The sequence below is a fragment of the Castor canadensis genome, chromosome 14 (genome assembly GCF_047511655.1).
Source record: "Castor canadensis chromosome 14, mCasCan1.hap1v2, whole genome shotgun sequence".
NCBI classification, from domain to species: domain Eukaryota; kingdom Metazoa; phylum Chordata; class Mammalia; order Rodentia; family Castoridae; genus Castor; species Castor canadensis.
In genome coordinates this window covers 22,597,152-22,617,940 of record NC_133399.1, presented here as the reverse complement: position 1 = coordinate 22,617,940, position 20,789 = coordinate 22,597,152, and the positions used below count along the sequence as shown (strand labels likewise).

Below are 20,789 nucleotides of genomic sequence, written 5' to 3'. Positions count from 1 at the left end.
GGCCCTGTCCAGAGCAACAGTTGGACATGTCAGTTGGGTGAGCTACTGAATTCTGCCCTCCTTGGATTCACTCCCTCTCAAGCACACGTGCATTTCAACAGCCCTTGTTCTGGGCTCTGGGTGGGACACTGGTACTTCTGCACCTCTCAGGGAGGGGACATACAGGTGTACAGGGAATTCCATGCTGTTTCTAGTTGGAAGACCCCCATGGTGGGTGGAGAGTAGCAGGAACCCAGGCAAAGTGCCCTCCAGAAATGAAAGACTTGGCATGAGGCTACCAGGCAGGGGCTGTGTAGCCCAGACTGACCTGGAGCTCCTGCTACTTTTACCTTAACCTCCTGAACCCAGTTTCATTGAAAAGACTGAAGAACTTCTGCTGTTTGTTCTATGGTATACTGATTTATATTCATCAGGATTTATGCCCAACAGTGGGCTAGCACAGTTATGTAGTAGTTCTATTTTTAGTTTTCGGATGGATTTCCATTCTGATTTCCACAGTGCTGCACTTATTTCCATTCCCACCAAGTGTAAAAGGGTTCCTGCTTTCCAGCATCCTTGGCAGCATGTGATGTTTTCTTAATGATTGCCATTTTAACTAAGGTAATATTGCATCTCAGTCTTGTTTTGATTTACAGTTCCTTTATGGCTAACCTTGTTGAAATTTCTTTATGCATTTATTTTAGATTTCTACTTCTTTGGAGGACAGTTTGTTCATTTGCCCATTTATTAGTTGGATTATTTGTTTAGCTGCTTAACTTTTGGGGCTCTTGATATATTGTTACTCTTTTATCCAGTGGATACCTTGCAAAGATATTGTCCCATTGTGTTGGTTGTATCTTCATTATGGTGTTTCCTTGGCTTTGCAGCAGCTTTTTAATTTGATGCAGTCCATTTGTCTATTTTTGCTCTAATTTCCTGAGCAATTGGAGTTCTATTCTGAAAGGCATTAGCTATGCCTATGTTTTGACAGGTTTTACCCTGCCTTTTATTCTAGCAATTACAAAATTTCAGGTATTGCATTTAATTGTTGACCTATTCTGAACTAGCATTTGTACAGGAAGGGAGATAGGAATCTAATTTCTGTCTTCTACATGTGGATGTATGGTATTCCCAAAACCAATTGTTGAAGAAGCAGACTTTTCTCTATAATGTATGTGGCATCTTTGTTGACAATCAAGTGACTGGAGCTGTATGGCCTTATTTCTCCATCTTCTAACCCATTTGTCTATATGTCTTTTTTTTTCCTTTTTCATTACCATGATATTTTTATTATGAATTGAAGGTAGGCATTGCTCTTTTTGCTCAGGACTGCTTTGGCTACTTGGGCTTTTGTGCTTCCATGATTTTTTTTTTTTTTTTTTTGGTAGTACTGAAGTATGAACTTGGGGTTTCCTGCTTGCAAGACAGGCCTCTAGCACTTGAGCCACTCCTCCAGGCATGTTTTGCATTGGGCATTTTTGAGACAGGGTCTCTTGAACTATTTGCCCAGGCTGGCTTCCAACCACAATCCTCCTAATCTCTGCTTCCTGAGTAGCAAGGGTTAGGCTCATGGCTCCACATGAATTTTAAAATTACTTTCTAAAAAGATTTTATGAAAAGTAACATTGGTACTTTGATAGGATTCACATTAAATGTATAGAATGCTTTTGGAAGTATAGCCATTTTCATATTAATTCTTCCAAATCTTAAACACAGCAATTATTTCCATCTTCTAGAATCTTCTTCAACTTCTTTCTTCAAGGCTTTATAATTTTCATTGTAGAAGTCTTTTATTTCCCTTGTTTGTTTCTATGTATTTAATTTTTTTGAAGCTATTGTGAACAGCATTTTTTTTTCTCCTCTCAGCCTGTTCTTGCCATATAGAGAACCTACAATTTTTCAGTTAACTTTTTACCCTGCTATTTTGCAAAAATGATTTTATAAGGTCTAAGAGGTTTTTTGGTGCAGTCTTAAGAGCCTTTAAGTTCAGGATCATACCATCTGCACATAGGGATAATTTAACTTCTATTCCTGTTTGTATCCCATTTATTCCTTTCTCTTATAAAATGCTCTGGGGCTAGGAATTAAAGCACTACATTAATAAAAGGAAAGCGAGCTGCCACCCTTGTTTTGTTCCTGACAAGAGAAAATGGTTTGTTCTCCCTGCTTAGAATCTTGGCTACACGGTTGTCATATACTGTAGCCTTTATTATGGTCAGAGATATTTCTTCTATTCCTAGTTTCTTCAGAATTTTATCATGAAAAGATGTTAAAATGTGCCAGGCACCAGTGGCACATTTCAGCTTTCTGTGCCTGGTCTGTTTTGGTATCTCCATACTTTCCAGCATCAGCTTTTCCTCTTTTCCCTTTGGGTACCTTCTCTCCCTGCCTTGCAGGGGACTTTTAGGCTACAGCTCAGGCTTTGGAAGGGCAGCTTTAATAAACAGCCTTGCAGATCTCTGTGGCTCATCCTTCACCTTGGCTTTCTCTCTTTTAGCAGCACCTTCAGACTTTCTCTTGAGCATAGTATTGGCAAGGGTGGGGTGGTGGTAGTATTCATTGATATCTGGTGCTTTGTAGTTTGGCTTATTCTTGTTTTTGTAAGCACTTGAGGTGCATCAAAGGGCTACTTGAAATCTCTTGCATTTTCATTTTTGGAGGACTGGGGAATGCAAGGCTTCCCACTTGCAAAGCAGGTGCTCTGCCACGTAAGGCATGCCTCCAGTCCTTTCAAATTTCTTATTGTAGGCACTCATACCTATAAGCATTCCCCAAATCACTGCCTTGGCTCTAAACAAAGGTTCTGGTAAATTGTCTTCACTTTAATATTATAGGAATTTTTTTTATCTTCCCTGCCCATATTCAAAGATCCACTGGTCATTGACCATTGTATTGTTCAGTATTCATATGTTTGAATCTTTCCAGAATATCCTTTGCTTTTAATTCCTAGCCTTATTCCATTGTGATCTGAGAAAATACAGGCTTTTCAATTTCTCATATTAGTTAAGGTTTGCTTTATGCCTAAAATATGACCTAATAAAAAGTTCAAGAAGACTATGCATTGTGTAGCTATTGGGTGGGATATACTGTAGGTGCTTGTAAAGCATTTTTGTCTTAATTCTAAAGATTCTGCATTGATAGTTTTTCCTGTGTGACAGTGAGTTAAAATTCACCAACTATTATTGTATTGGGGTCTATTTGCGCTTTTAGTTCCAGGACTCATTTATGAAATCAGGTGTAAGGACATCCAGTGCAGATATGTTTGCTATTGTTATCTCATGTTGACAGACTGTTCCCTTTATCAATAGGAAGTGAGGTCTCTTTTGACTAAGTTTGGTTTGAAGTGTGCTTTATCTAGATATAAGTACAACTAGTCCTGCTTGCTTTCAGACTCCGTTTGCTTAAAGTATCTTTTTCCATTCTTTCACTTTAAGACTGGGCTTGTCTTGGTCAGTAAGGCATATTTCTTTTAGGTATCAAATCCACTGAGACCATTAACATTCAGCATTAGTATTGAAAGGTGTGTAGTAATTCCTGTCAAGTTTATGATGTTTCTTTCCTAATCCTCATTTGTTGATCTACTTGTCCAGTGGGATTCATTCTTTCCCGTAATTTCCTGATTGCCTTTATCTTCCTCTTCTGTGTGAATTCCTTTAAGTATATTCTACAGTGCTGGTTTATTAGAAAGGAATTGCTTTAGTTTTATCATTGAAAGTTTTTTGGTTTTTTTTTTTTTAATCACTGAAAGATTTTACTTCTCAGTTGTCAATAACAGATTTTCTGGATACAGTAATCTCAGTTGACACATACTTTCTTTCAGAGGGCATCACCTCCTGCCTTCCTTACTTATATAGTCTCTCTTGAGAAATCTGTCTTTTCTGGTAAGTATGCACTTATATGTGACTTGTCACCTCTCTCTTGCAGCTTTCAGTATCTCTTAGTTTAGTATGTTTAATGATTTAACTATAGTATTCTTGGGAAGATTCTTTTCTGATCTTGTCTCTTTTGTATCCTAAAAGTCCCGGTACCCAGTTAACCCTCTTTCTCAAGACTGGGGAAAACACTGTTATTGTTTTTATTTTTAATGCTATCTATGCTTAAAGCTTATACCTCTTCTTCTGTGCCCATGACTCAGATGCAATACCACTTGATGGACATACCCACTATGAAATTATAATTATCACTAATGAGGAACAATTACCACCACAGCTCCAGTGTCCTTAGCAGAATAACAAGCAAAGACAATGCTTCATGAATGAGCAAGGCACTACTTAAGGATGGAAGTAATGGAAGGAAAACACTGGTAAACAGTACAAGATGTACGGAAGAGGAGGCAGATAAAGTAAATACAGGGGGCAATACGACAGAAGGAGGAAATATATGAAAAAGATACAGCTCGAGTTATAGTGAGAAAATTATGACAAAAAAGGTTTATGGAATGAGAAATGGAGAACATAAAATACGAAACTGACCTAATTAGGAAAACAGAAATGGAGGAAGGAGGAATAAGAGATGGTTAAAAACTGAATATTAAAAGATGGGTGCTGTGGCTCACATATAATGACTAGAGGAGAAAAAAGAGGGCAGAAACAACACATGCTGTTGGCTTGGGAGGTATGTTATGTGTCACATGACTATCAGTAACCCTATACCCATGCTACCATGCTATGCATTCTACCATACCGTGTCACCCTAAGCACTCATGTCCACAGAGGGATTACACTGAGGAACAGAGAAAAATTGGATGTGAGAAGTAAGGTTTGTCATATGAAGAAATTAGTTGAATAATTTTATAGGCTAGTTGGGATTAAGACTCACTATACTGTACCCTGACAAACCATATTACATAGTACGCAGTATACTGTAGTGGTGATGTATGATAAACACTATGAGTTAATACCACTTACTATATGGTTTTTACATATAATACCTTACAGTATGCTACCCACCAAAAACTACACTGAAGTACACACAATGTGCTAAATATTTATAAATATATGTATTTCCACAGGGACAGTGTATTATCCTATTTTATACTATTCTACACTGTAATATAGTGTTCCTAACTCTTCTCAACATTAACAGAAAGAGAGCACAGTATGACCACTCAAATATATACAAATAAAACATGGAGGACAGATTCTGTGCAGGAAAGCAATGATTGTTCTGTACCTGAAAATCAATAATGTAATTATTATTGTCTAGATCTGAAAAGTCCCTAAAAGCCTCATGCATTAGGCAGGAGCAGTGTGGTTCATGCTTGTAATGCTACCTACTTGGGAGGCAGAGGTCCGGGAACTGGGTTTCAAGACCAGCCCAGGAATAGTTTGTGAGACTCTAGCTCAAAATATCCAACACCAAAAAGATCTGGTGGAATGGCTCAAGTGTTAAAACACCTACCTAAGAAGGATGATTCCCTGAGGTCAAATCCTGGTACTGTCTCCAAGAAAAAAAAAAACACTCACGCATAGAAGTCTTGGTCCCACTGCAACAGTAATCAGAGGTGGAGCACTTAGGAGGTGATCGGATCATGTGGCTCTAGTCATCGATGGGTTAAAACTACTGATGCACTCATAGCTTAATGGACTTCTGGGAAGCACAGAAATTTTAGGAGATGTGGTCTAGTTGAAGGAAGTTTCTCCTTGGAGTCAAATATAACTAACAAAGTAATATGCAGTAGTAGTAAAACATGCTTGCATGCACCTTAGATCATTCCGATGGATGAAGAGTATTTGATTTCAATACTCCTTCAAAAAGAAAACACCCCATAAATTACAACTACAAGAGATTGACCACAACTTGACTTAAAGCCATCTCTGAAAAACCAGCAGCTGTCCTTTGATGGTGAAGATAAGGCAACTGACAAGAATATCCCCTCTCAGCAGGGTTCATACCTGTAATCCTAGGTACTCAGGAGGCAGAGATCAGGAGAATCATAGTTCAAAGTCAACCCTGGGCAAATAGTTCTGGAGATGCTATCTCAAAAAAAACAATCACAGAAAAAGGACTTGCGGAGTGGCTCAAGCAGGAAGAGTGTCTGCCTAGCAATTATGAGGCCCACAGATCACACCCCAGTACCACCAAAAAAAAAAAAGAGAAAGAATATCCACTGTCAGCTGTGTTTTCAATATGCTAACAGAGGTACTACAAAAGAAATTAACCAAGAAAATAATGTATTTCAGATTTAAAGGACATGCACATGAAACATCCCAGACAGACCTTTGAAATGACAGACTTTCATTGTAAATACATATGAACAGACACACAAACTAACCCTGAGAGTAATCTCTCACTGCCCAAAAAGACCTTGGACCTCTGCACTACTCTCCTGCTTTTTCTCCATCCTTAGTGTTTTCTTGTATCTCTTGATTTGTCACTCCTACAATGTCAACTTAAAGAAGGTAGAAATATTTGGCTTACTTCTGCAGCACTTACTAGAAAGCCCAGTACCTAAGGAGGACATCATATTTTAAAAAACTGAAGGGGATTGGCAGAGTGGTTCATGTGGTAGTAGTCTATGTGGTAGAGTTCTGGTCTATTAAGCACAAGGCCCAGCGTTCAAACACAAGTACTGCCAGAAAAAATACCTGAAGTGCTCCTTCCCCCAACACACACCCACATCATGTGCTAAGAAGCACAAAAGAAAAAAATTACCATCTCGAAATTTTCTTCCTTTTTGTTTACACTGAAGATGGAACACAGAGCCTAACGCTTGCTAAAGGATTCATCTCCCACTGATTCACATCTCAGCACCCATGCTAACTATTTTTTTTTTCATTTAATGATGAAAAAACAAACACTGACTTGATACATATCCCCATATAACTTTTCTTCTTACATTCACAACTCAACAGATTGGTAGATCCAGAAGAACTTGTATACTCATTGTGTGGAGCATACTACACTAGTATTCCCAAAGTTTATTCCTATTCATTTCTTTATAGCTTAAAACATCTTCATTATGTTGTCTGATGAGACACCACAGGAAAACCATGGTGCCCAAAGTCAGCATGAATCAGCCAGTTGGGCTGAGCATGCAGTTGTCCCAGCACCTAGAACATTGACTGAGCCTCAGAAAGGGGCCAGCAGCAAGGACAGCACCATATTACCAGCCCATCCCAACATTCTTTTTTTGATGGTACTGGGGTTTGAACTCCATGCATTATGCTTCATAGGCAGGCGTTCTACCACTTGAGCCACTACACTAGCCCTGTTTTGTGTTGGGTATTTTTGAGAGAGGGTATCCCAAACTATTTTCTCAAGGCTGGCTTCAAACTGCGTTCTTCTCCTCAATAGCTAGGATTACGGGCATGAGCCACCAGCACCGACACCTAACCATTTTTAAGTAACACTTCAGTATCATTAACTAAACTCACCTTGTGCTGCAATTGTTAAGCAATACAAAGGTTGCACTCCAGAGTATTTAATAAAACAGATGACTGTCAGAGAATTGGGAGACATCCGTAAAAGCAACAATATGCAAAGAAAGAAGTAAAAGGAAATATGACTGGAGTTTGAACTCAGGGCTTCATGCTTGCACAGCAGGTGCTCTACTGCTTAAGCCACACCTCCACTCCATTTTGCTCTGGTTAATTTGGAGGGGTCTTAGGAAGTATTTCCCTGGGCTGGCCTCAAAATCCAATTCTCCCAATCTCAGCCTCCCAAGTAGCCATCATTATAGGAGTCAGCCACTGGCATACAGCTGCTAGTCTACTATAAACAAGAGAAATACCACAGAATAGTTTCAGGCTGTGCAAACTGACCCCAGATGGTTAATCCAACCCACACCAAATACCCAAGAACACCTTTAAAGTGTTTGTTAAAATATTTTTAAGCATGGCTGGGCACCAGTGGCTCATGACTGTAATCATAACTCCTCAGGAGGCAGAAAACAGGAGGACTGCAGTTCAAAGGCAGCCCAGGCAAATAGTTCAAGAGACCCTATCTCAAAAAACCCTTCACAAAAATAGGACTTGTAGAGTGGCTCAAGGTAAAGGCCCTGAGTTCAAGTCCAGAACTGAAAAAAAAAATTACTAAATACAGCCAGGTGCTGGTAGCTCACGCCTGTAATTCTAGCTACTCAGGAGGCAGTGATCAGGAGGATCGCAGTTCGAAGCCAGCCCAGGCAAATGGTTTGCGAGACCCTACCTCGAAAAAAAACATTTAAAAAAAAAAGGGCTGGTGGAGTGGCTCAAGGTGTAGCCCTGAGTTCAAGCCCCAGTACTTTAAAAAAAAAAAAAAAGAATTAAGTACAAAACAAATGCATGTCATTTCTCACTGTTTAATCGCATTTTAAAAGCACCTGTATGATATGCGCTTGTGTAACACATTTTGGAATATATAAGAGAAATGTGATAGATTTTTACCTATCACCATATAATAACTCAATGCAACTGTTTGACTGTAAAGTCATGTTGGATTCAAAACACAACTGTTTTTAAAATTCTAGTTATAACGTTGCACTACTGGTTTTATAACATATACGACATAATTTATGACAATATCCTATACAGGGGAATTCAAGAATGAAGGCATATAGGATTACTTTTTGTTATCACTCAAATTGACCTTCTATAAAGGTGAGATGGTTTTTATTAGTTTAAATGTATATGTAAGTAGTATAACAATCAGTGAAATAATAATTTGATATTGGGGTGACAAAAATTTCCCCTATTTGGACATTTGTAATAAGCCTGTCCATTACACACTTGGTTCTGGGCTTGAAATTTCACATGAGGAGTGAAAATATCCCCCCATGCATTACACAGAGTTCCTTTGAAATACGACTTTTTATTGTAAGAAAAGAATTGAGAAATTTGAAAATTTTCCAAATTTCTTATACTCTTAGGGCTTCCATCCATGGATTACTGCTTCTATTTGAGACTAACCAAAAGAACTGAAGAGTTTTCTACACAACTTATATTAGAATAACCAAAAGAACTGAAGTCTTTTCCATATGACTTACATTCAGTCTTTCAATTCTACCTTCAGTGAATTCTTGTAATATAAATAAATCAGACTATGAATGATTTGGTTCCCTAGGCAGTTTACCCTCACTAAATTTAATAGTGTGTATTGTTTTATGCCTTTGTATCCCAGTTAACAGAAATGAAAGCTTTCCACATTCCTTACATTCAAAAGGCTTCTCTCCAAATGAGTCCTTCTGTGATTCTAAAACAAGCAAAAGATATGAGGGCTCTCCCTCATTCCTTACCTCCATATGGTTTCTCTCCAGTGAGATTGCTGTCACAATTTCAAAGATAATGAGGACATGTGAAGGCTTTCCCATACTGCTCACATTCATAGGGTCTCTCCAGTGTGAGTCATTTCATGCTTTCTAACAGAACCAGCATCTATGAAGGTTTTTCATTACACATTGTTTACATTGTAATGTTTCTCTCCAGTATGGATACTTTCATGGACTTTCAAATAACCAGAAGCCAAGAAGGCTTTCCCACACTTTTTACATACATAGGGTTTTTCTTCATTGTGAGTCCTTTCATGCTTCCTAACAGAATTAGGACCTGTGAAGGTTTTTCCACATTGTTTACACTTATAATGCTTCTCTCCAGTATGGATCCTTTCATGGACTTTCAAATAACCAGAATTCATGAAGGCTTTGCCACACCACTCACATGCACTGGGTTTCTCTCCAGAGTGAGTTCTTTCATGCTGTCTAACAAAAGTAAAATCTGTGAAGGCTTTTCCACATACTTTACATTTATAACCTTTCTCTCCAGCATGAATATTTGCATGGACTTTCAAATAACCAGAACTCAAGAAGGCTTTCCCACACTGCTCACATATATAGGGTTTCTCTCCACTGTGAGTTTGTTCATGTTTTAAAACATCATAGAGAAAAGCAAAGGCTTTCCCACAAAATTTACATTTACATGGTCCATCTCCAGTGTGCACTATCATGTGTCGTCTAAAGTTTCCATAACACAAGAAGACTTTTCCACACTCTCCACATTCATGTTTTGCTTCAGTGTGGACGCTCTGATGGACTTTCAAATGACCAGAATTCACAAAGGCTTTCTCACACAGTTTACATGCATAGGGTTTCCCTCCAGTGGGACACTTTTCATGCCGTAGAACGCTACTAGGAAAAAGTTTCTGACTCAGATGAAGATTTGGAATCTGGCCAGTGATTTCTCTATAAGGATGATGTTCTTTACTTTCACAGGCTTTCTCTAGAGCATCACTGCTGGAAAAAATGAGGAACACATTATTACTTACGTACTTATTAACAATGAAACAATTACTAATATATGTCACATACAGTATGGCTATTATCAGGTAAAGTGTAGATTTTTTTGCCCTTTATAAATTGTTTGAGCTATTGAGAGTCCTTTCACAGTTTCAAAGAGAACTGAAATATATGTTTAAAACTAAATACACTGAATAGGTTTTAAGCTAATTTCACTCAGATATTGTACAAAACACTTACTTTTATATGTACAGTCTTTTGTTCACACTTCTATTTAACAAATCATGAACATGCATCTCACATTTTAAGAATGTTCTGACTCTAAGTTTTGAATTTTATCACAATGAAATAGGTGAGTCATTAATTCTGAAGTGAGATTATTTGTTTCCTTATTTTAAAATTTCTTCACATACTAGGATTGTTTTCTGGGACTCTGTATCTACCGTGACTAAAATGATATCAAACTGTAGGAATCACAGAAATATCAACAATATCTCCCAATTAAATAATATGCTCCTGAACCCAAATGAATCGAAGAAAAAATAAAGAAGGGGAGGGCTAGGGTCATGGAAGTGAATTTCATAGAGGTATTTTGAAACCCACTTGTAAAACTAATACATACTAATGGAAAATCCAACATAGAAACAAAAAATACTGAGACCTGGAATGCAGTGAAAGTACTTTTGTGTTCATTTTTGGCAGTACAGGGGTTTGAACTCAGGGATTCATGTGTGCTAGGCAGGCACTATACCACTTGAGCCACATATGAAGTTCTGATGTGGATGTGTCAGTAATAAATGCACATTATGAAAAGTGCAAGAAAAATCCCAATTAGTCTAAAAACACACCTCACAGAAATACGAAGTAAAGAAAGATAAACTCACCAGAATGAAAGGGAAGACAACATCACAAATAATATAAATTAAGCCAGGTGCACTGGCTCAAGACTGTAATCCTAGATGCTACTCGGGAGGTGGAAATCAGGAGGATTGTGATCAAGGCCAGCCCAGGACATAAATTAGTGAAACCCCATTTCAACCAATAAAAGCTGGACATTGTGCTGTAAACCTGTCACCTCACCAATCTGGGCAAAACAAATCCAAGCTCTATGCCAAAAATAACCAAAGCGAAAAGGGTTATAGTTGGGGCTCAAGTGGTAGAGCAAAGGTCTAGCAAGCTCTGGAACCTCTAGAGGACTTATAGACTGATTACCGAACATTCAAAAAGAATTCATACTAATACTTCTTAAACTCTTCCCAGAAATAGAGGCAGAAGGAGTAATTTCAAGAACATTTCATGCGGCCAACACCCCAACAGTACCTAAGCCACTCAAGTCATGACAACATAAGAAAAATACTGGCCTGTGTCTGTGAGGAGCACCGGTGCAAACCAGACTGCTCAGATTTCAGGTAAGAAAAATGCTCAGTAACAAATTACCATGCCAAATCCAACAATATATGGAATACATTACATATTATGAACAAGTGGGATTTATTTTGGGCATGCAAGGATGGCTTCATATACAGAAAGAGTCAAATACATGAATGCATGTTCACAACTAACCTCACCTAGGTGGGAGGATCACTTGACCCCAGGTGTATGAGATCAGCCTAGCCAGTATAGGAAAAACCCCATCAAAACTAGGCATGGTGACTCATGACCCTAATTCCAGCTAACCAAGAAGGAAAAATAGAAGAAATGTATTTTGAGGGCAGTCAGGTCATAAGTTAGCAAGACCTTATCACAAAAACAAGCTGGGCATGATGGTGTAAGCCCAGCTCTTTGGGAAGCAGAGGTAGGAGCAGTGTGGTCAGAGGCCAGCCTTGGCAAAAGCCTGAGACCCTATCTGAAAAACAAAGTAAAAGCAAAAGGACTTGTGGTGTGGTTCAAGTGGGAGAGGACTGTCCTACCAACAAGCGGTCCTGAGTTCAATCCCAATAATGCCACAAAAACACACACAAAAAAAGACAATCAATACCTTAATCTTTATAGGACAAATCATACTGGAATAAAACAGGTTACTATTCAATATGTATAGGAACCACCATGCAACACTGTCTCACTCTTACAAAACCTAGCTACTTGGGAGGCTGAGATCAGCAGAACTTAGTTCCTGAGTCCCCAACTCCAAAATAACCACAGCAAAATGGGACTGGAAGTGTGGCTCAAGCGATAAGAGTGGCTGCTTTGAAACACAGAATCTTTTACTTCAAACTCCATCCTACAAACAAAAAGCAAAACAAACAAACAAAAAAAATTATCAAGAATCCATACAACTAAGATGAGCACTCACCAGTGGCTCAAACCTGTAATCCTGGTTACTCAGGAGGCAGAGATCAGGAGCCAGCCCTGGCAAACAGTTGGTGAGATCCTATCTTGATAATACCCAACACAACACAACACAACAGAGGCCTGGTAGAGTGGCTCAAGTGGTAGAGAGCTTGCCTAAGCAAGCATGATCTGAGTTCAAACCCCAGTACTGCCAAAAACAAAAAGAATCCATACAACTCAAAGAACCTAACTGAAAACTCAACAAAGTATCTAAAAAAGACTTATCCCCAAAGTAGACAAATACGTATGAAAGTGCTCAACATCAGTAATCATCAAGGAAATGCCCATCAAACAGTCTATGAAACACCACCTCATACCCTTACAGTGACGATTCTTAAAAAGCCAAAAGGTGAAGAATGATGGGAGTGTGTAGCAAAAACGAAACACTTATGCATTGTTGATGGAAAGGCAGATTGTTTAATCCTTAATCAAACAAATTACAACTGCCACAGAACATAGCAATTCTCTTACTGGCTATATAGCCAAAGGTAAATGAATCACCTCACGAAGACATCAGCACTTCCACAATCATTGCAGCAGTATTCACAACAGCCAAGATAAGGAAACAACCTGAGCATCATTGATGGATGAATGGAGAGAAATGTTTCTCTCTATCTCTCCCTCTCTCTCTCTCTCTCTCTCTCTCTCTCTCTCTCTCTCTCTCTCTCTCTCTCTCTCACACACACACACACACACACACACACACACACACACACACACAAACACACAAACACACAAACACACAAAATGGAGTATTATTCATCCTTAAAACAGGAGATCCTTGGCCATGTGTGGTGGTGCCTACTTGGAATCCTGGAATCCCAGCACTCTGAAGGCTGAGGCAGTAAAATCGCAACTACCAGGTCAGCATGAACTAAAATACAAGACCCTACCTCAAAAAAAAAGGATAAAGAAGATCCTGTCACTTGTCACAACATTGATGAAACTGAAGGATATCATGCTAACTGAAAGACCCTATACACAGATACAAGTTTTATAGGATTTCACTGACATATGAAATTAAATGAAACAATGCTTAACAGTTCTAAGGTTTGGGGAGGGAGAAAATGGAGAAATGTAGGATAGACATTTAGGATAAACACGACGAACAAATTAGTGTACAACATCAAAACCAAAGGTGCTAAGACTGTACTCTATTTGGGATTCCTTTAGATTAATACACACAACCAAGCAGGTACCTGTGAACAAATGGACACGTTAAATTGCCTGGCTAGAGTAAATACTTTGATGTCTACATAAATCCTACATCATGTTACATAGCTAAATGACACAAATTCATTGGTGAAAGAAAATGTAATTCATGCATGTTTTCTTAATATCATTTCCCATTTTGTGCAGGTGAAAAATGTTCAATGAATTGGAACCAGGTCTAAGACACTGTACTTCTTTATTTATACAACTTCACCACAGCCAGATGCAGAAGCAGGTGCCTGTAGACAAAGCTATTATAGGGTATGAGACAGGATTACCTGCGATTAAGATTTGCAGGCCAACCTCTATAACAAAAGGAGACCCCTGTCTCAAAAACCAAACACCTAATGTAAGTCTGGTTACTCTTCAGATCGTATGAACCTTTTGCCTTTTAGTAAAAATTTCCTTGGAGAAGAGCAATTCCAATTCTTAAGCCAATTTTCTGAGGCCTTCTACTGCAGGGCTACTAATACTGTTCTAAAAGTGGACCACTGGAAGCAGTAGAGAGGCTCAAGTGGTGGGTGAACTGCCTAGCAAGAGTGAGGCCCTCAGTTCAAATCCCAGTGTTGCCAAAAAAAACATGCCCATATGTCATAAATTATTAAGGTTTCCTGCCAGAACATTAACTTTTTCATTGAGTAAAATTACCTTAAGTATCTCCCAGAATCTTTGTACCAATCTTCAAACTTCTTACCTTCCCACTTTTCTCCTAAAATGGACAGAATAATCATAAATTGTGAGAATTTATACAAAAATTATTCCTATTTCATTATGAGCCTGGAACATCCATGGTTTATTCACCAAAGTATTCTCTTTATATGTTGTCAACAGGAAAGTGCTAATAGGCAAGAAGCCCACATTCACTGGGCTGGTGGTGTGCATCAGTGGTATACCACTTGTCCAGCTTGCCTGAAGGGCTGGGCTCAAACTCAAGTATGACCACAAAAAGGGAAAATAAATTTTCAAACAGGAAGCTGGAATACAGTTCACTCATACTCAGACTGATAAGCCTGCTCAGGAACCTGAGTTTAACCACACCACATAAAAATAAAAGTTGAGCTGGGTATGTGGCTCAAGCAGTAGGGCATCTGCCTTTCAAGCTCAAACCTTTGACTTTCAAACCCAAGTTATCACAAAAATAATCCTAAAAAGTGAATAAGTAAATGTGAAAGAAAGAAAATAGGTCATTCTTTTCCCCTTGACTAAGTGAAGGATGTCCTCATCATTACCTACTGAAGCCAGGCTGTTAAAGATCTCCCACATCACATCTCTATAGAGTGCCTTCTGGGAAGGATCCAGCAAAGCCCACTCCTCCGGTGTGAAGGTCACAGTCACATCCTCAAAAGTCACTGAGTGCTCAAACATCCCAGACACCTTTATGGAAAAAGGGTGAGACAGATACACCTGGGTCCATACTCAATTCATGAAAAAGTCACACGATTCTGTAGTCTCCCAACATTTTTCCGAAATAAATGAATGTGCTAATCACAATTCTAATTTCGTGTTCATAATCACTTCCTCCTAAATTACAGCAATAAGAAAATACAGAACTAATTTGAATATTCTTACTATGAAACCCACATCTCAACAAACAAAGCAGGAATGATGGTGAACAACTTTGGTACCAGCTACACAGGAGGCATAGGTAGTAGGATCTCAGTTCAAGGCCAATCCTCAAGACCCTATATAAAAAATAACCAAAAGCAAGAAGGGCTGGGGGTGTGCCTCAAGTAGTGGGTCCCTCAAGTAGCAAGCCCAAAGTCCATAGTTCAAACCCCAGAACCATCGTCACAAAATTTCAAAAGAAGAGGAGGAAGTACATTATATTTTCATCACCCAAATGAGAGGCCTGAAAGCAGGCACTTTCACCAGTCTTAACGGACAGTAAACAATTAGGTGAAATCAGATGCAGCTCTCTGAATGAATACATTCTTCTGCAAAAGCATTAATATTTATCACACATTCAGGTTGTCCTTTCGATATCCCATGATATGCCTCAAGGAAATAACTGAGAAGACAGAGTGGAGGCATGTGGGAGATAACAAAACAACTCAGACCCCACAAAATCTCTGTGATCCTAAGAATCAGGACTGCAATACACCAATGTGCAGCATAAAGACACACATAGCAAGAAGATGCAGTGGCAGAAGAGCTCTTTCTGGCTGACCCAAAGCGGACTATCCCAGGACACCAGGAAACTGGCTAAGCCTTACATTTCCTGAGAGAGCTCACAGAGGTCCAATCATTTAATGTTGAACTTGCCCAAGATTATAAAATATCTACAGTGATGTTCTACAAAAGACATTTGTGAAATCCTCCTCCAATTTCAAAAGGAAATTAATTCTGACCAGCCATCAAATGCCACTGCACTGGGTAATGACATAATAAATGAATATAAAAAGAAGCGAATGTAAAAGAACACTGCTTAGTGAGAAAGAAGGCATGCTGACAGTGTTATGAACAATAAGAATATCATGAGTAGGAAGTGCTGGTGGTTCACGCCTATAGTACTAGCTATGAGGATCTTGTTGAGATCACAAGCATTACAGTTCAAAGCCAGCCTGGGAAAATAGTTCACAAGGCCTCATCTCAACCAACAGCTCAGAAGGGTGGTATACACCTGTTACCTAGGATTCACAAGAGGTCGAGATCAGCAGAATCGAGGTTCAAAGGCAGACTAAGCAAAAAACTTAGGAGACCCCATCTCAAAGGAAAAACCCTGGTCACAGTGCCTTGTACGTGCCATCCCAGGAATGGGCAGAAACATAAAACTCAGGGATCATGGTCCAGGAGGTTGTGGCCCAAAACTGACACCCTATTGCAAAATAACCAGAGCCAAAAGGGTTGAAGGTGAAACTCAAGCAATAGAACTGAGTTCAAACCCAGTACAGCATACACACACACACCAAAATAAGTTAATCTACTGGGAATTTGGAAAAAAGTCAAGGAGGCAGTTATCATGATATTACAACTCTAACAACTGCCCAAGGCTCAGTTATCAGCCATTGATGATTCCAAGGATGCTTATATTGAAGGTGGAGTTAGCACCACACTGGACAGGTGAAGCACTCAGTTCCACAAGTCTTCAGGTATGAATCAAATGCAGAATCGAGGCTATCTACCTAAATGTCCAGTAAACTACATATTTGGGGTTCCCATATACCCTTCAAGAACAATGGTTCCATAGAATTTTACTCAGAACTCTGAGGAGGGCTTAGTATTATCAATTTACAACAAACACAACAAAGAATAAAACTCAGAATCACCCAAATGGAAGACTTGCATACCAGAGTGCGGGGCCAGGGCACAGAGTTTGTCTGTCCTTCCAGATCAGCCTCCTCCAGGTAAGACTTCTGTAGAACCTGCTACAGTGTCTACACCCACACTTCTTGCTGGCACGTCTGTTATGCAGAAGGCTTCTTTCCTTAAATCCCGGCAATCATCCTCTGCTGGTTGGAGAAATGCCTCAAAGTGAAAAGATGAGCAAAACTGTACTTCTGAAGATGGCCCAGGAAGCACAAGAGAAATTTCTGTCCTGTGTGGGAACAGGAACTAAATCTCAAAGAGGAACTAACACTGCTGCTGTCCTTATGGCCAGAAAACTACTGATGCGTATTACTCACATCCAAAAGGAAGGGTCATGGGGTTGAGTGTATGTGGAAAGTGGCAAGCAGGTCACATGACTACGTGTCAGTTACTAGGGACACTTGGAATCTGAGCTGACTCCTAGTTCTTGAGGAGGGCCAAGGGAACAGTGAGAGGCTCTCACATGCCATCTACTGATAATCAACTCTAACATGCGAGCCACTGTACACAACTTTCTGTATTCAACACAGAAAACAGCCCTACGGCATTTCTGTTACCCAGACCACCAGCTCATTTGATTTCGTGAAACCGGGATCAGTCTTGTCCATGCTAAGCAAGAGCTCTACCACTCAGCTACATCCCCAGCACAACCACAAGCTTAGTAAACATCAAACTAAGGAGTCTAATTTGAAACTATTACAAGCTTAAGAGTTAAGATTTTGTAAGTATACTTTATTACTTCAAATTCCATTTCTTTGGCCGGGGATGTGGTTCCATAATACAACATTTGCCTAGCACCCTACTGCAGTAAACAAATGGCCAGACACCAGTGGTTGACACTGTAATCCTAGCTATTCAGCAGGCAGAGATAGGAGGATCACGGTTCAAAGCCAGTCCTGGCAAATAGTTCGTGAGACCTATCTTGTAAGGGTTGACAGAGTGGCTTAGTGGTACAGTGCCTGCCTAGAAACCATGAGAGGGAGGGTAGGGGAGAGAAGGAAAGGAGAAGGGAGGAAGAAGCAGTGGTTCCCCATGCAAGGCACCAGATTCAATTAAAAAAAAAAAAACCTTTTTAAAGGGACAGAAAAGAAACAACCTGAAAAACAAGAAAGTAAGAAAGTGATCTGACAAACTCACTTTACATGTCAGGAAAACACTTTTGTTTTGTTTTTAAGGAAGGAATTTTAACAAATGGAATGTATTGAAAAAATGCTCACCATCTCTAGCAATAAAGGAAATGCAAATTAAAAGCACGCTAAGATTCCACCTCACCCGTTAGAATAGCCATCATCAGCAACACCACCAACAACAGGTGTTGGCGAGGATGCAGGGAAAAAGGAACCCTCTTACACTGTTGGTGGGAATGTAGACTAGTACAACCACTCTGGAAAAAAATTTGGAGGCTACTTAAAAAGCTAGACATCGATCTACCATTTGATCCAGTAATACCACTCTTGGGGATATACCCAAAAGACTGTTACTCCAGAGGCACCTGCACACCCATGTTTATTGCAGCACTATTCACAATAGCCAAGTATGGAAACAGCCAAGGTGCCCCACCACTGACGAATGGATTAAGAAAATGTGGTATCTATACACAATGGAATTTTATGCAGCCATGAAGAAGAACCAAATGTTATCATTCGCTGGTAAATGGATGGAATTGGAGAACATCGTTCTGAGTGAGGTTAGCCTGGCCCAAAAGACCAAAAATCATATGTTCTCCCTCATATGTGGACATTAGATCAAGGGTAAACACAACAAGGGGATTGGACTATGAGTACATGATAAAAGCGAGAGCACACAAGGAAGGGGTGAGGATAGGTAAGACACCTAAAAAATTAGCTAGCATTTGTTGCCCTTAACGCAGAGAAACTAAAGCAGATACCTTAAAAGCAACTGAGGCCAATAGGAAAAGGGGAACAGGTACTAGAGAAAAGGTTAGATCAAAAAGAATTAACCTAGAAGGTAACACCCACGCACAGGAAATCAATGTGAGTCAATGCCCTGTATAGCTATCCTTATCTCAACCAGCAAAAACCCTTGTTCCTTCCTATTATTGCTTATACTCTCTCTACAACAAAATTAGAAATAAGGGCAAAATAGTTTCTGCTGGGTATTGAGGGGGTAGGGGGAGAGGGAGGGGGTGAAGTGGGTGGTAAGGGAGGGGGTGGGGGCAGGGGGGAGAAATGAACCAAGCCTTGTATGCACATATGAATAATAAAAGAAAAGGAAAAAAAATAAAATAAAAAATAAATGGAATGTATACAGGATATGTTACTTCATTATTTTCCAGAAATTTTTATCTTTCTTGCTCCTTACAAATTTTAAACACAGTCTTTCAAGCTCATTGGATTAAGCACTATCTACATTTACTAAAAAAATTGGCTTTTCAAGGGGACAAACCCTGGAGGGGCAGGACTTACCTGGTGTTGAGGAAAGAGACTACTAGGGAATTCTACAAAGAGGAACCGCAACCCATGGGAGTGAAACCTTAGGATTTTATTTCCTGCAACAGTAAACGCTAGGTCGAGGGAGCCTGGTATAGTGTACACGCCTGTAATCCAGCATTCGGGAGGCTGAGACAGGAGGACGGTGAGATGAAGGCTAGCCTGGGCTGCACAGCGCGACCCCGTCTCAAGCAACAAATTTAAGAAGATTTGGCTGAGGGAACAGGGCCATCCTCCACATCCTGCCTCCCGCACATCTGAAAGACCAGGGAAACACAACCGGAGTCCCCACGGCTCCCAGCTGCCCCCGCCCGACTCCCACGAGGCGAAGTCTCCCGCGATCCCGCCGACCCGCACGATCCGGAAAGACGCGGGGCTGCGGGCGCCCAGCCGCCCACACAGGGCTCCGGGTCGAGCCCAGGTCGCCGCGCAGGCCCGGGACAGGACGGCGGGATCCCGGCTGCCCGCCCAGCCCCACCTCGCGGCCCGACCGAGCGGCGCCGACGGACTCGGCCGCAGCCCCCGGGGCTAACGTGTGCGACCCGCCCGGGTGCCGCCATGGCCGCTTCCGACAGCCGATCCCCATCTCCACACCGCACTCACCAAGCCCGTCTTCCGGTGTCCTGTTTCCTCCACGTGGGACCCACGATCAATGCACGTCACGACGTAGACCACAGCTCCTCAAGCAGGACCACGCTAAGGGCTCACCAGGAGCGAAAGGGCGGAACTCAGTAGGTTAGGATTATGACGCACTTCCGCCCGCCCTGCAGCGCAAATCTCTCCTGCTTCCGGCGGCTTTGATTGACAGTTCCTTCTGACCCGCCCCCGTTTCTAGAGCAACAGTTGGTGGCGGTCTCCTGGGTGAGCAACTTTGAAGACAAGTCGAGCTGGACTCTCATGGCCCCAGTGCCTTTGCATTTAAACGGCATTTGTTCTGTTGCTGGAATGCCTAGAATTGGAGATACTACTGCCTCAGCCTCCTGGCAGCTTGTCTCCTTGGGGAAAAAAAAGAGGGCTGCGTTAATTAAATAAAAATAACTATCAGACACCGGTGGCTGGGGCCTGTAATCCTAGCCGCTCGGGAGGCAGAGATCAGGAGGATCGCGATTCATGGCCAGCCTGAAGAAATTGTTCCAGAGACCCTATCTCAAAAATACCCAACACAAGACTGAGTGTTGGTGGAGTGGCCAGCAAGTGTGAGGCCCGGAGTTCAAACCCCACTACCGCCAAAAAGTTCATTTCTCCAATAAAATTCATTAGCCCCCTCAGCACTGGTTGACATTTAGCAAATTGCCTGACAG

General features: G+C 40.6%; 1 protein-coding gene, 1 non-coding gene and 1 pseudogene across 10 annotated transcripts in view; 1 reads left to right on the top strand and 2 right to left on the bottom strand.

The window, feature by feature from the left end:
- Nucleotides 1–166: 166 nt before the first annotated feature.
- On the bottom strand, nucleotides 167–9,330 carry LOC141416730 (non-histone chromosomal protein HMG-17 pseudogene; annotated as a pseudogene).
- LOC141416728 (uncharacterized) overlaps nucleotides 8,247–20,789 on the bottom strand; it is a 30,505-nt gene continuing 17,962 nt past the window's right edge. Inside the window, exons 4-8 of one of the 9 annotated variants that reach the window (XM_074054014.1) lie at nucleotides 20,092–20,483; nucleotides 17,020–17,267; nucleotides 14,962–15,106; nucleotides 14,381–14,441; nucleotides 8,247–10,186 (exon numbers count right to left, since the gene is read on the bottom strand). In XM_074054014.1, coding sequence (XP_073910115.1) covers nucleotides 9,349–10,186; nucleotides 14,381–14,441; nucleotides 14,962–15,097 — 1,035 coding nt within the window. In that variant the 5' untranslated portion in view covers nucleotides 15,098–15,106; nucleotides 17,020–17,267; nucleotides 20,092–20,483 and the 3' untranslated portion in view covers nucleotides 8,247–9,348. Of the gene's footprint in view, nucleotides 10,187–14,380; nucleotides 14,442–14,961; nucleotides 15,107–17,019; nucleotides 19,070–19,966; nucleotides 20,484–20,789 lie in introns of those variants that run through there. The other 8 variants (XM_074054013.1, XM_074054021.1, XM_074054017.1 and 5 more) reach the window with 8 other exon arrangements.
- LOC141416987 (U5 spliceosomal RNA) lies at nucleotides 14,083–14,197 on the top strand. The gene has a single exon (XR_012441622.1). It is a non-coding gene; the product is annotated as a U5 spliceosomal RNA (small nuclear RNA).